This window comes from Plecotus auritus, assembly GCF_963455305.1.
Source record: "Plecotus auritus genome assembly, chromosome: 10".
NCBI lineage: Eukaryota > Metazoa > Chordata > Mammalia > Chiroptera > Vespertilionidae > Plecotus > Plecotus auritus.
Window position 1 is genome coordinate 35,056,032 of NC_137785.1, and position 16,302 is coordinate 35,072,333.

At 48.1% G+C, this 16,302-nt stretch overlaps 1 protein-coding gene across 6 annotated transcripts in view; it reads left to right on the plus strand.

Moving 5' to 3' along the window:
* SIPA1L3 (signal induced proliferation associated 1 like 3) overlaps nt 1-16,302 on the plus strand; it is a 355,228-nt gene that overhangs the window by 259,622 nt on the left and 79,304 nt on the right. For all 6 annotated transcript variants that reach the window (XM_080644838.1, XM_080644843.1, XM_080644840.1 and 3 more), the window contains one exon: nt 4,216-4,490. In XM_080644838.1, coding sequence (XP_080500964.1) covers nt 4,216-4,490 — 275 coding nt within the window. The remainder of the gene's footprint in view (nt 1-4,215; nt 4,491-16,302) is intronic.

Genomic DNA, 16,302 nt, shown 5'->3' on the forward strand with positions numbered 1-16,302 from the left:
GGGAGCTTGGGGCAATGTGGCCGCATGACACGGCAGAGTTTCCTTCAAACTGATCTGTGTGTTTGGTTTCATAAGGTGTTCCCTCTGCCATTGGACCATTCTGGAACCTTGTAAACTTCAGGAATGGATCTCTCCTTCGGGCAGTGATTTCTTTGGTTTGTTACAAAAGCAAAGGGGACAGGCACAGCAGTTTCAGGACACTGAGACAGTTGTCCTACCAGCTCCTGTCCAAAACGATCCAAAGTAACTGTTGTGGGTGGTTGTAGACTGAGCTGCTAGTAGCTGAAATAAAGTGGGCGTTTAATACTCTTATGCTTAGTGCTCAGGCTGGTCAAGGCTGTCAAGGACAGGGCTCACATCCCTTCCATCTCATAGTTTCTCCTTTTCCTTCGGTCACTCCATACCCACATCCCTGTCTGCTGGGAAGGAGAATGTGTGAGCATGGAGAGCAAGCAATTTTATTTTTAAAAACACAAGTAGAAGTTCCATCACTTCAACTCATATCCTGTTCCAGCCGTGGGCAAACTACGGCCCGCGGGCCAGATCCAGCTGTTCTATCTGGTTCTCTTGCTCTCCCCTCTGCTCCTTTACTTTGAATTTATATTAGTTCACACAAACACTCCATCCATGCTTTTGTTCCGGCCCTCCGGTCCAGTTTAAGAACCCATTGTGGCCCTCGAGTCAAAAAGTTTGTCCACCCCTGTGTTAGCCAAAGCCAAGTCATTTGTCCACACCCAGCTGTGGGGGAAGCTGAGAAATGTGGTCCCCAAGTAGGTGGCCCTGTACCCATCAGAACTCTGACTTGCGGTGGGGGGTGGGGAATCTTATTACTAAAGGGAAGGAAGGGAAAATGGAGTCTGAAGGCCGTTAGCAGTTCTGCTGTAGCATTATCTGAGCTGCCTGGACCCCCCAGAAGATTGGGCCCTCCCCAGGACTCACAGGGCTGGTGTGGCCTAATTGGTCACGGGCACAAACACAGATGTGCAGCTTGTCTCTATAACCCACAGCCAAATTCTTTGGACACAAGGATGACTGCTTCAAAGGGAAGAAATTTTGACTCCCAAAGTAGAAGTAATAGGTCAGGATAAATCCAGTCATACTTTCTCTTTGAGGCTTTAAACAATTTTTTTAATATATTTTATTGATTGTTTACAGGGAGGAAGGGAGAGGGATACAGAGCTAGAAACATCGATAAGAGAGAAACATTGATCAGCTGCCTCCTGCACACCCCCTACTGGGGATGTGCCCACAACCAAGGTACATGCCCTTGACCGGAATCGAACCTGGGACCCTGCAGTCCACAGGCCAATGCTCTATCCACTGAGCCAAACCGGTTAGGGCTAAACAATTTTTTAATTGATTTGAGAGAGAGATGTAAAGAAAAATATTGATTTGTTCCACTTATTTATGCATTATTGGTATATATATATATATATATATATATATATATATATATATACACACACACACACACATACACACACACACACACACACTAGAGGCCCGGTGCACGAAATTCGTGCACGGGGTTGGGGGGTGTCCCTCAGCCCAGCCTGCACCCTCTCCAATCTGGGACCCCTCGAGGGATGTCAGACTGCCCGTTTATGCCCAATCCCAGTGGGATCGGGCCTAAACGGGCAGTCTGACATCCCTCTCACAATCCAGGACTGCTGGCTCCCAACTGCTTGCCTGCCTGCCTTCCTGATTGCCCCTAACCGCTTCTGCCTGCCAGCCTGATCACCCCCTAACCACTCCCCTGCCAGCCTGATTGATGCCTGACTGCTCCCCTGCCAGCCTGTTTGCCCCTAACTGCCTTCCCCTGCAGGCCTGGTCACCCCTAACTGCCCTCCCCTGCAGCCCGGTACCCCCCAACTGCTCTCCCTTGCAGGCCTGGTTCCTCCCAACTGCCCTCCCCTGCAGGCCTGGTCACCCCTAACTGCCCTCCCCTGCTGGCCTGGTCACCCCTAACTGCCCTCCCCTGCAGGCTTGATCACCCCCAACTGCCCTCCCTTGCTGGCCTGGTCCCTCCCAACTGCCCTCCCCTGCTGGCCATCTTGTGGTGGCCATCTTGTGTCCACATGGGGGCAACCATCTTTGACCACATGGGGGCAGCAATCTTGTGTGTTGGAGTGATGGTCAATCTGCATATTACTCTTTTCTTAGATAGGATAGAGGCCTGGTGCACGGGTGGGGCCAGCTGGTTTGCCCTAAAGGGTGTCCCAGATCAGGGTGGGGGTTCCCTTGGGGCGTGGGGCAGCCTGGGTGAGGGGCCTGTGGTGGTTTGCAGGCCAGCCACGCCCCCCGGCGACCCAAGTGGAGGCCCTGGGATCTGGGATTTATTTATCTTCTACAATTGAAACTTTGTAGCCTGGAGCAGAGCCAAGCTTTCTGCTCGCTCCGTGGCGGCAGCCATTTCTGTTGGGATTTATGTATTTTCTATAATTGAAACTTTGTAGCCTTAAGTGGAGGCCAAGGCAGGCCAGGGCTGCAGAAGCTTGGCTTCCTCCATTGCCGGGGGCAACCCTAGCCTCCTGCTCTCTCCAGCTCCATGGTTGCCGCCATTTCTGTTGGGCTTTATCTTCTATAATTGAAACTTTGTAGTACTGAGTGGAGGCCTGGGCTGACAAGGGCAGACAGAAAGCTTGGCTTCCTCCATTGTGAGGGAAACCCAAGCCTCCCTCCTGCTCTCTGTGGCTGCAGCCATCTTGGTTGGGTTTATTTGCATATTCCCTCCTGATTGGCTGATGGGCATGGCTGGTGGGTGTAGCGGAGGTACAGTCAATTTGCATATTACTCTTTTATTAGATAGGATATATATATGTGTGTGTGTGTGTGTGTGTGTGTATATAAAATTGGTTTTTACAGAAAGGAAGGAAGAGGGATAGAGAGTTAAAAACGTTGATGAGAGAGCAACATCATCTGGGGATGTGCCCACAACCAAGATACATGCCCTTGACCGGAATCGAACCTGGGACACCTCAGTCCGCAGGCTGACACTCTGTCCACTGAGCCAAACTGGTTAGGGCTATTGGTTGATTCTTATATGTGCCCTGACCACAGATTGAACCCCCAACCTTGGCATATTGGGACAACGCTCTAATCAGCTGAGCTACCTGGCCAGAGAAGCACTAGACTTTTTTTTTTTTTAAGTAGAAGGATTTGCATAATGAACTCCTAGCCTCATCCATAATCATCAGCCATTGGCCAACCTTGTGTCTTCTTTCCCTCCCCCTAATCATTTTGAAACAAATTCTAGACATCCTGTCATTTCAATATTTATCTCTAAAACATATAGACCTTTAAAAAGTTTTGTTGTTATCATATGTAGAGAATTAGTAACAACATCTTATTGCTATGTAAACAGGCTGGGCAATGAAATCAATTACGGAGTCTCAATCAAAAATTTCCAAGGATAGGATAGGAAAGAATAGAAAGTATCAGAGTACACCCCAGTGAGTAAGGATTTCCACTCTTTTGTGGCGTTCCCATCTTAGATGTTGCCCTACTTCCCAAATACTCTGTCCAAATCAGGAACCTAACAGATGTGGTTTCATTTTCAGGTAAGTTTTTTCCATCCAAACTCTCATTTCTTGCTAACAGTCACAAATGTGATCAATTTGGATTGCAAGGAAGATTTTTGTGTGTGTGGATGTATGTGTACACATGTGAATGCGTAGTGTGGCTTGTGGGATACATTAATTTCTTACTGTGGTCAGAAAAGTGTGAAAGCCACCACTCTTATAGGCACATTAAATAAGATAATTTCTAGCCAGGAGTTGACTTCTCACAGGAAATTTGAACCATCACACATTCTCTTTCCTTAATGCAGATTTAGGAAAGGGAAGACAGATCTTGATGGAACTTGCTTAATAGCCATAGCTTGTTAAGTTCATCTTTTTATCCCAAGAAGAGGATGTGCTAAAGGACAGGGTTCTGTTCCTGGGATCCTCACATCTATATATGTTTGGAGAACATGGCTTGGCTAGTGACTGCTGCCTCTCTCTGAGATAATGAGCCATATACTTTCTCTCCAGAAGTCAGGATCCTGGGCTGGGACTAGGTGGGTGTTTGTGCTCCTGCACCCTGGCATCACCTGGGAGGTTACGTGGGGATCAGCTGGGTCTTTGGCCTCAAAGGAAGGAATCTGATCAGGTGTCTTCCACAAGAGCTGACCCCAAACAGCTTGTGAAGCTAGATCCCACCTGTTGCCTGCAGGTGATGACCAACGGCTGGGAGACGGTGGACATGACTCTGCGGCGGAATGGGCTCGGGCAGCTAGGCTTCCACGTGAAGTACGACGGGACTGTGGCTGAGGTAGAAGACTATGGGTTTGCCTGGCAGGCCGGCCTCCGGCAAGGCAGCCGGCTGGTGGAGATCTGCAAGGTGGCTGTGGTCACCCTGACCCATGACCAGATGATCGACCTGCTGCGCACCTCCGTCACCGTCAAGGTGGTCATCATCCCACCCTTCGACGACGGCACCCCCCGGAGGTAAGGGAGCTCACCCTGCAAGGTGGGAGGGGCGTGGGGGTGACAGCTCCCAGAGGACTAACAGGAGGCCTCCCGAGGGTTGTTGCTTGAGGCCCTTTGTCATCCAGAAGAGCGGTAGTGGTGATGGAGTAGGAGTCAACATCAGCCAAACACATACTGCAAGCCAGTTATGGTTTAAGCGCACCATATGCGTATTATCCCATTTCATCTCCACAGCAGCCCCATGAGATGGGCACCCTCAGCAGTCTGTTTTCTAGACAACGCATGCAGCATTAAAGTAACTTGCTCTAGCCCTGGCCAGTGTTCTCAGTCGTTAGAGCATCGGCCCACTCACCAAAGGGTCTCAGGTTCAATTCTCAGTCAAGGGTACGTGCCTGGGTTGCAGGTTCAATCTCCAGCCCCAATTGGGATGCATGCGGAAGGCAACCAATTGATGTATCTCTCTCGCATTGATGTTTTTTGCTCTCTCTCCCCCTCCTTCCCTTCCACTCTCTCTAAATATCAATGGGAAAAATATCCTCCAGTGAGGATTAACCAAAACAAAGGTAAATTGTCCCAGAGTACACTGCACTTCATTGATTTGTTTGGCATGTATTTATTGAGACCTTACTTTGTGTGAGCTCCAATCAAAGTGCTTGGGATAGAGAAGTGAACAGTGCCTGTTCCCTTGGCATTTGTGTCCTACAGGGAAGGGAAGGCAATCAATACTAATAAAAGTGTAATATGCTAAGAACGAACGACCTTCCAGATGTCCTTCTGGACAAAGCCACCATGGCAGAGGCTATGGCAGAGGCTAAGGCAGAGGTGGTTAGGGGCAATCAGGCAGGCAGTGGAGAAGCTAGGGGCAATCAGGCCAGCAGGGGAGCAGTTAGGGGCAATCAGACTGGCAGGGGAGCAGTTAGGGACGATCAGTCAGGCAGGCAGAGGCACTTAGGGGCAATCAGGCAGGCAGGCAGAGGCAGTTAGGGGCAATCAGGCAGGCAGGCAGGCAGGCAAGTGGTTAGGAACCAGTGGTCCCAGATTGCGAGAGGGATGTCCACAGCAGGGATCAGGCCTAAACCAGCAGTCAGACATCCCCCGAGGGGTTCCCAGATTGGAGAGGGTACAGGCCGGGCTGAGGGACCCCCCCCCCAGTGCACAAATTTCATGCACCGGGCCTCTAGTCTATATATATAAAAACCTAAGCAACAGAACAACCAGTTGACCGGTTACTGTGACACACACTGACCACCAGGTGGCAGCCACTCAACGTAGGAGCTGCTCCCTGGTGGTCAGTGCATTCCCACAGCCAACCTCCCACTGTCCCTCCCCCTGGCCAGCCAGCAAACCTCCTGCGGCCCCTCCCCACCAGCCAGCCGACCCCCCGCCCCCGCAATTGGCCCCAATGCTGGCCAGGCTGAGTGACCCCACCCGTGCACGAATTCGTGCACCAGGCCTCTAGTTATTAAATAGGCAGGTAATCTAGGATCAGGCAGCAATGAGATCTAAGGAGAGGATTAAAGTTGGGTTAAATACAGGGTCTGTAGCATGGCAGAGAGCTACAGACAGAGTGGTCATAGAAGGCTCGTGGGCAGAGGTAGCCATCTGGTTTTCTAGGCCAGACAGGGACTGGCCAGAGCAGTCTCTGAAGTGCAAGTGTACTGGGCATGTTCCTATAGCACAGTGGCTGGAACAGAGTAAGCAGGGGTGAGAGGTGGGAGAGAGGGACTAAGGGCGGCTTTCTGGACACAGTGACGAGCTTGGTATTATTCAGTAGGAAGCCAGTGCAAGGTTTGTTTCTTTTCTTTTCTTTTCTTTTTTTTTAATGGAATGTTTCAAACATATTAAAAGTACACTGAACCTGTTATTTCAACATTTGTCAATATGTGGCCAGTTTTTTGTTTTTAAATCTCTTAACTTCCCCACATTGAACTATTTAAACAATCCAAATTCTTGGATTGTATCTCTACCCCATTAAGACCTTTAAAAAATTACTATAACACTTACAAATTTTAAGAGTAAGTGAATATCAATTACACAGTCCATTAACTTCTGTCATATCAGAGATACTTTTAAAAAACGGTTGTTTTGTTAATCAGGCTCCTCCTGTTGCATTTGGTTGATGTATCTCTTCATGCTCTTTTAATCTGTAGTTCTCCCTTTTATTTTTTTTTTTTCTTGCAACTTATTTGGGGAAGAAACCAGGCCGCTGTTCCAAGAGTTTCCCACTTCATGAAATTAGCTGCTTGCATCCCCTGTTCCTTTAGCACGTGTTTTCCCCATAAACTGGAGTTCAATATTGACCAGATTGTGGTTAAATTTCTTTTGGTAACAACACTTACCAGTATGTGTCCATCAGGAGGCACCATGTATCTGGCTGTCCCTCTGTGAGTGATGCTAAGGGCCATCAGAGGGTTCATGTGTGGCAACCTGACTTGTCATCATACATTTCCCCTCAGCTTTCAGCAGCCATTGCGATCATTACCTAGATTTATTTTTTCATTATAGTTTTTACTAGAGGCCCGATGCATGAAATTCATGCAAGAGTAGGCCTTCCTTCCCCCAGCTGCCAGCACCGGCTTCCTTCTGGCACCCGGGACCCAGCTTCCCTTGCGGACCCGGCTTCCCTCACAGCCCCCGCAGCAGCGTCTGGTCTAATTAGCATATTATGCTTTTATTATTATAGATACGCTCAATGCTGTCATTTTTTCTTCATTTATTGGCTGTAATTCTTCTAAAAAGAACTTGCCTTCAGTAACTATATGGTTATTCTGAGGTATAATTTACACAGGGAAGACAGGATAAATTCAGTTTTTGGATTGATGAGTTGGTACCCTAGCCACCTCCAGAAGTGACCAGAGACAGAGAGGGAAAATCACTACATTCCAAGCTGCACAGAGGGCAGTCAAGGATTTGGCCCTGATGGAGCTAACAAATGGTTCAGGAGACAGACAATAAACAACTAAGCAAATAAGACAATTTCATACAGCAAAAAGGGGAGGCAGCCGAGTGTAGTGGGAAGGTGGGCTCTGCAGTGAGATTGCCTAGTTTTGAATCCCAGCTCCTTTTATTAGCTATAGCCCTTTGCAAGTGGCCTCATCCCCTGTACCTCAGTTTCTTCATTTGTAAAATTGGGATGATAATAGATCATTTCCTCAAAGGGTTGTCGCAGCATTGGAGGAGGTAAGACTGGTAAACCATGTGAAATAGTATTTGGCCTGTAGCAGGCACTCTAGAGACACTAGCTGTGAGATAACTGAGTGTGAAGAAATGAAGGGCATGACCTGATCTTGGAGAAGATGGTCGAGAAAGTGAGAATGAGCCAGAAGAAGGCCTTGCAGGGAAGGGAGAGCATCCATCACAAAGGTGAGAACAAAGGTCCTCAGCTTGTTGACAGATCAGTAGGAGCATGATGTGACTGCTTTAAGAAATTAAAGGTGGAGGGTTGGAGGAACACCTGAAAGGATTAGAGAAATTCCCAAAGTTCACAAGAGCCTGAACCAATTCCTCTTAGCAACAGTTAAAAGTGATTAAACACACCCTGGTCGGGTAGCTTATTGGTTAGAGCGTTATTCTGATGCACCAAGATTGCAAGTTCAATCCCGAGTCAGGACACATACTAGAAGCAACCAATGAATGCATAAATAGGTGTAACAACAAATCAATATTCTCTCTCTCTCTTTTCTTTCTCTCTCTCTCTCTCTCTCTCTCTCTCAAAATCAATACATTAAAAAGAAGTAGGGTGGTATGACTAGAGCAGAGTAACCCAAGAGGAAGGCATGAGATGAGGTGACATGGAGTGCTTATACACATGAACTCCCAGGACTGGTGTGATCCCCACTTAACAGGTAAGAAAGTGAGGCCCAGAGTGGAACAGTCAAGTCTCTTGGTGCAAAGTTGTACATCTAGTAAGTGACAGAGCAAACTCAATCCAGGTTGCCCATTCCCATATGCTCTGCTGCCTCTAAAAGATGTTGAAAACTCACCATAGCTGATATTGCTCAGTGGATAGAGCATCAGCCTGTGGACTGAAGGGTCCTGGGTTCAATTCCAGTCAAGGGCATATGCCAGGTTACGGGCTCGATCCCCAGTGGGGGACATGCAGGAGGCAGCCAATCAATGATTCTCTCTCATCATCGATGTTTCTGTCTCTCCCTTGCTCTCTGAAATAAATAAAAATATTTTTTTTAAAAAAAGAGAGATGTTGAAAACGCCCCAATATGCAAGTTCTGGTTATTCCATCCCCACCTTCCTGAGTCCTGCTTGCTTTGAACTCAGTGGGGGACAGTCTGGGCAAGTCTAAGCCCTGCAACCAAGGGTTTGGCCGCCCACATGCACACCCTGGTCCCTCAGCCTCGGGACTCCTGTCAGGCCTCAGGTATCCCTTTTCCCAGTCCTATTCTGGGGCCTCCTCCATCTTTGCAGAGCCAAAGCCCAGCCACCCATGCTGCAGGGGCAAGTCAAACCAAAGTAACCCCACAAGCTGGCTCCCCCTCTCCTCTCCCTACATTCATGCTCATCCCTACATGTATGCATGCAGCAAGCCAGCCCACCTGTCGGATGACTCTACAAAACTCAGGGAGTGTGAGAGGACGTGAAGGTGCCCTACACCTGCAGCAGGGCCCAGCTGAATAAAGGTGAAAGTCTGCAATCTCACTTCTCTAGCTTTGGCGAGACATACCAGGGAGGGTGTAACCAGACAGACGAGTTCTATTCCCTGCCCTATTTAGGAGAAAAACTGTCATCCTGCTCACTTTACAAAGTGGCTACAAAACAGGATCTCCTGTTCACAGGGGCGGGTGTGGGTTGGGACTCGTGTGGGTTTTGTTGTACTCCAAATGCAAGAGTGTCTGACTGGCCTCCTTCAGAGAGCTGATAACCCAACTCAAGGGTCCCTTCAGCCTCCTAATGCAACCCTGGCCTCCTGGCTCAAGTGTCACAATGAGCTCTGACTGGAAGCTCTCAGGGATGGGCAAAGATGCTCTCCTTGCCATTAGCCAGGCTCTGGAGGGCACATATCCAGACCCCGTGCTCTTGGGACACAGGGTAGAGTACAGGGGGACATCCTTGCACCTCTAGGCCACAAGGCTGGGGTTCTCAAGTGAGCCCTGCACTGCTAGGCCATAGCTGGGCTGAACCAGGTAGCCAGGAGGACATCTCAGAGGCCCTGATGAAATATGTCATTTTGACGTTGGGTGCTTGCACAGGCTCAGGAGGAATGTTCTCACCTTGTTGTCTCTGTTGCTTTGCTGCCTGATGGGGAAGGGGATCTGTGAGGCGTTTGTCCTCTTTAATTGGACTTTAGACCTCAGATGGGGCGGGGAGTTGGAAAGTCCTCCCTCAGAAGGGAAATTGAATCTGCACAAGTAAGTGAGTAGGAGAGATAAGAAAGGAGTCCCCATGACCCCCAGGAATTAGGAATCAAGGCCAAGGAGGCAGTGAGGAAAAGTGGTCTGCAAGCCCAGGGGCATCCTCCCTCAGACATCTCCCGCGAGTGGCCAAGAGTTCAAAAAGGAATATTTTGTGCAATATTGTTGGTCGAGCAAAAGATTTAAAAGCAATCTAAGTATCCAGCCATAGGGTCTGGCTAATTAAATCCCAGGTCCTTACATGATGGAATAGTAACTGGTTATTTAAAGTGAGGTGAGCCCTGGCTGGTGTGGCTAAGTTGGTTGGGCGTCATCCCATGCACCAAAAGGTCATCAGTTTGATTCCAGTCAGGGCACATGCCTAGGTTGTAGGTTCATCCCCAGTCAGGCTGCCTACAGGAGGCAAGCAGTCGATGTTTCTCTCACGTATAAATGATTCTCTCTCCCTCCCTCCCCCTCCTCCCTTTCCCTCTCTCTAAAAGTCAACAAAAACATTTAATAAATGGAAGGAAGCAAAGAAGGAAGGTGAATCTGTTAATTAATGCCAAGAGGGCGGGGGGGTGGGCAAGATGGTATCTGAGGTTAAGTGTGCTATAATAATAAAAGTGTAATATGCTAATTAGACTGGAGAGCCGGACATCCTTCCGGATGAAGCTGTGGTGACAGGGGCCGAGGCAGAGGCAGTTAGGGGCAATCAGGCAGGCAGGCGAGTGGTTAGGGGCGATCAGGCAGGCAGGCAGAGTGGTTAGGGGCGATCAGACAGACAGGCGAGTGGTTAGGGGCAATCAGGCAGGCAGGCAGGTGAGTGGTTAGGAGCCAGCAGTCCCGGATTGTGAGAGGGATGTCAAGGGGCCCCGGATTTCGAGAGGGTGCAGGCCAGGCTGAGGAACGCCTCCCCCCACCCCTCCCCATGCACAAATTTTGTGCACCAGGCCTCTAGTTTTAAATATTTCCACACCTGCATAGGATATTTCTTTTCTGTTTTTTTGTTTTGTTTCATTTTTTTTTAGTATATTTTTATTGATTTCAGAGAGGAAGGGAAAGGGAGAAAGAGATAGAAGCATCAATGATGACAGATAATCATTGCTCATTGGATGCCTTCTGCATGCCCCCTACTGGGGATCGAGCCCATAACCACAGGCATGTGCTCTTGCCCAGAATCGAACCCAGGACCCTTCAGTCCCCAGGCCAACACTCTATCCACTAAGCCAAACAGGCTGGGGCTGCATAGGATATTTCTGAAAGAATATGTAAGAAACTGGAAGCTGGTTGTTTCTGATGGGTGAAACTAGAGGACAAAATAGGGGACAGTAATGTCCTTTTATACCAATTTAGTCTTTAAAAACACTTCAAAACCTAAATCCAAGAAGTGAGCTTCTCAAACATTTTTATCCCTAGCAGCTAGGTAAAATGCAGATTCCTGGGTCCCACCTCAAGGAGGATTCTGCTTTAGGTGAGCCAAGGTGGGATATAGGAAGCTGCATTCCTCTACAAAGTTCTTAGGGGATTTAAATGCTGGTGACTTTCATAATTTATTTTTAAATTGATGTGTAATTTTTTAAATTTATTTTTTTCTTGATTTCAGAGAGGAAGGGAAGGGAAAGAGATAAAAATATCAGTGATGAGAGAGAATCATTGATCGGCTGCCTCCTGCATGCCCCCTACAAGGTATCAAGCCCACAACCTGGGCACATGCCCTTGATCGGAATCAAACCCAGGACCCTCAGTCTGCAGGCCGACGCTCTATCCACTGAGTCAAACTGGCTAGGGAAGATGCTGGTAGCTTTCAGATGGCTGGAGAGAAATTTGTTCCAGAACCTCGGGTGGGTGTGATTGGACTTAAGAAAGTGGAAGAGAGAGGCCTCAGAGGAATGGCAGCGTGAGAGCACACTTTGTCCTCTCCCTGTGAAATTTCAACAAGTTAACGAACTATAATTCAACAAAGAAATCTCTGCTCAACACAGACACATGCCTGAGAGACCCACACATTGAAACATCTAAAAGTGGGCAACTGGGATTAAATGGGGAGTCAAGAAGAGAGGAAAGCACAGTCAGCCTGCAGACATAGCCCTGCCGCTGAGAGCTTGTGCCTTGGCTGGGAAAATGGAGAAACGGGCAGTAGCAGGCGCTTCCTTGGCCAGGAGGAACAGAGAGCTGCAGTGGGGAGAGGGGGAAGGGGCAGCCCAGCAAGGCGAGCGGTGAGGGAGTGCACAGTGTCTTGAGTCATCAGACACCGGACAGAGAATGGGGTTCTGCCATACAGCTCTGCACTTTTTGCCGGCAGTGGTATTTGAGGCAAAGAAACAGAATCACAGAGCACTGCTGCCACTTGGACTCCCATAACTCGCCTCCCTTTGCCCTTGGAGTCAGTCCAGGAGCATATTATTGGCAAGAGCTATTGCAGTAGAACCGGTTTCCCTCTGTGAGTGGTCCCAGGAAGGGTGCTTGGGACAGGACCCCACAGAGGTCAGAAGCCACCATTACTGTGAGGGCAACACAAACCCCACTCCCAAGCAGTAAGGCTGTACTGTCTTATGGAAGCCGCGGAGGTTCAAGACTGGGAGATCGCAAAGCTAAAAAAAAAAAAAAAAAAAAATCTTGTGATTCAGCGCCATCTACTGGAAAATAGTAGAAAGACCTCTCCAAAGTAAGCTGCATGCCTAGACAGAGGAGAAGAGCAAACACCATGAATAACCACGCTAACAAGGATGGTCAGAAAGAAAATGGAAAAATCCCCAGAAAGCAAGCTGAAACACATGGAAATATCTCTATATATAAAGAGATAATATGAAAATTAGGCTAAAACTCCCTAACTGTTCATGACCAACAGGAGGAGGTTGTACACGCAGGTGAGGCCTGGAGCAGAGATGGAGACAGAGGCAGGGGTCCTGCGCAAGCCGGCATGGTGGCTCGGGCGGCCCAGAAGCAGACACAGACAGGGGGGGCCAGCACTGCATGGCGCTGGGTTCATGGCAACTGTGGGCTCAAGCAGCTGTGAGGCCCGGGGCTCAGGCAGCCATGGGCTCAGCCCGCCGTGGGCTCAGCCCGCCGTGGGCTCAGGCAGCTATGGGCTCAGGCAGCCATGAGCCCTGGCGACTGCGAGGCCTGGGACTTGGACAGCCATGAGCCCTGGCGGCTGCGAGGCCTGGGGCTTGGGCAGCCGAGAGCCCTGGCAACTATGAGGCCTGGGGCTTGGGCAGCCATGGGCCCTGGTGGCTGCGAAGCCTGGGGCTCGGGCAGCCATGAGCCCTGGTGACTGCGAGGCCTAGGGGTCAGGCAGCCATGAGCCCTGGTGGCTGCGAGGCCTAGGGGTCAGGCAGCCATGAGCCCTGGTGGCTGTGAGGCCTGGAGCTCAGGCAGCCGTGAGCCCTGGTGGCTGAGAGGCCTGGAGCTCAGGCAGCCGTGAGCCCTGGTGGCTGCGAGGCCTGGGGCTCAGGCAGCTATGGGCTCAGGTAGCTGCAAGGCTCAAGGCTCAGGCCTTGCAGCCCCTGCAGCTGGCAGTGGCAACAGCAGCAGCAGCGGGATGATGGGGGCAGTGCCTTCCCTGTTCAGTCAGGTCGCCTCCCACAGAGGGAGTCCAGACTGTGGCTTAGGCTCCAGGACTGTGAGAGGGAGCAGGCTGGACTGAGGGGTACACCCCTCCAGTGCACGAATTTTCGTGCACCAGGCCTCTAGTGTGATATAAATGACAGAGATATTAAGATTGCAGTCCTGAAAATACTCAAGGATATGTGAGAAAATACTGACAGGCAATTAAGTGCACTCAGAAAATAAAGCAAGTACTTTACCAAAAAGATTGAAACTTTTAAAAAGAACCAATCAGAAATCCTGGAAATGAAGCATGCAATTAAGGAGATTAAAAGTGAACTACTGAGCATAGAAAACAGAACCAACCAGATGGAGGAAAGAATTAGTGATATTGAAGATAGGAATCAAGAAATGATGCAGAGGGAAGAAGAGAGAGACCTGAGCATAAATAAAGGTGAAAAAGCTCTATGAGAACAATCAGAAAAAGCAATATTAGAATTATAGGCCAATGGTAAGATATGTACACATATAATACCTTAATAAAAATATATATAAAAGAAAAAAAAAGAATTATAGGCATTGCAGAGGAGGAAGAGAGGGAGCATAGAATGGAGAGTCTATTAAAACAAATAGTGGATGAGAACTTCCCAAATCTATGGAAAGAATTAATGCTCGAATCCCAAGAAGCAAACAGAACACCTAGTTACCTCAATCCAACCAGGCCCTCTCCAAGGCACTTAGTATTGAAGCTGTCAAAAATTAATGACAGCCCAGCCAGCATGGCTCAGTGGTTGAACACGATTCCCGGTCAAGGCACATGCCGGGGTTGTGGGCTTGATCCCCAGTGTGGGGCATGCAGGAGGCAGCCGATCAATGATTCTCTCTTGTCATTGATTTTTCTATCTCTCCCTCTCCCTTCCTCTCTGAAATCAATAAAAATATATATTTTTTAAAATTAATGAGAAAAAATAATTCTCCAAGCATCCAGGGAAAAGAAGGAAGTGACCTACAAAGGAAAACCCATCAGAATTTCATCCAACTTCTCAGCAGAAACTCTACCAGCCAGAAGAGAGTGGAACCAAATATTCAGACTCTGAAAGAGAGAAATTCCCAGCCATGAATAATAATATCCAGCAAAGTTATCCTTTAAATATGAAGGAGAAATAAAAACATTCCCAGACATACAGAATTGAGGGATTTTATTACCAGAAAACCTCCATTGCAAGGGAGTTATTCTACCTGAAACACATAGCATAAAGTCACAACACTATGAGTAAGATCACCAAAAAACTTACAGCATAAACACAGATAATTTGTGACAGACAACCAAAAAACATAAAAGAGGAGGGGGTAAAGGTCTGTACTGGCAAAGAGGATGAAGATCAGGTGCACTCAAAAGGAAAAAAAAAAAAACTACGGTATATATGCAAGTTTATTTTGTATAAACCTAATGGTAAACACACAAAAATCCCCAAACCAGGACACATAGCTTAAAAAAAAAAAAAAAGAGGAAACCATGGAAAGAATGGAATACCACTAAACAAACACAACAGACAGAAACACAAAGGAAAAGAACCAATTGAGGCACAGAACAATTAGAAAATAAAAGGTAAAATGGCTATAGGAGATACTCATCCTATCTAATAAAGAGGGAATATGCTAATTGACTGCCACACCCTCAAATATGGCCATGCCCATAGCCACAGATGGCAGCACCCAGTCCCCTCAGCCCCTTCGGGGCGTCAGGCCCGGGGCAAGGCCAGGCCCACCCCCAGGCAGGCCCGGCCACTCCGTGCACCTGCCTCCAGAGTCCCTCAGCCCCCCAGCTGCCCAGGGCTGGCCTGGGGTGCAGGCAAGCCTCAGATGGCGGCTTCCCAGCTGCCCAGGGCCAACCTGAGGCACAGGCAAGCCTTGGATGGCGACTGCCCAGCCACCCAGCACTGCCCGAGGCTCAGGTGACCTGAGGCTTGCGCTGCCAGCAGTAGCAGCAGCAGAGGCGTGATGGGGTGTCACCTTCCCCTGATTGCCTGGTTGCCTCCCGCCCCTGAGGGCTCCCGGACTGTGAGAGGGGGCAGGCCGGGCTGAGGGACCCCTCCCCCCCAGTGCATGAATTTTCATGCATCAGGCCTCTAGTACATCAATAATTACCCTAAATGTAAATGGCCTGAATTCACCAATAAAGAGGCACAGAGTAGCAGAGTAGATACAAAACAAAACAAAACCATGTGCTGCCCACATCCAAGCTGCAAAGACAAAGGTATATTTAAACTAATAGGGTAGGAAATGATTCTCCAAGCAAATAGCATCCACAGAAAAGCAGGTATAGCCATACTTATATCTAGCAAAATAGTTTTCAAGATAACAAGAGACAAAGATGGACACTTTATAATGATAAAGGGGACATTACATCAAGAAAACATAACTTCTATTAAGAATATGCACCCAACAAGGGAGCAGTGAAATACATAAAACATCTCATAGAACTAAAGGAAGAAACAGATCAAAACACAATCATAGTTGGGGACCTTAATACTCCATTGAAATATCTAGGCAGATCAAACAAACGGAAAATAAAGAAATACCATCCTTAAATGAAACACTAGACCAAATGGACATAATTGACATTTACAGAACCTTTTATCCCAGAACATCAGATTATACATTCTTCTCCAGTGCACATGGAATATTGTCAAGGGTAGACCATATATTGGATCACAAAACTAGCATCATCAACAGATTCAAGAAGGTTGAAATTATACCAAGCATATTTTCTGATTACAGTGCCCTGGAGTTAGAAATAAATTGCAAAAAGTAAGTAAGGAACCACAAATACATGGAGATTAAACAACATACTACTAAAAAAATGACTGGTCAAAGGAGAACTAAAATATGAGATCAGAAGATATATAGAGACAAATGAGAATGACAATACAACA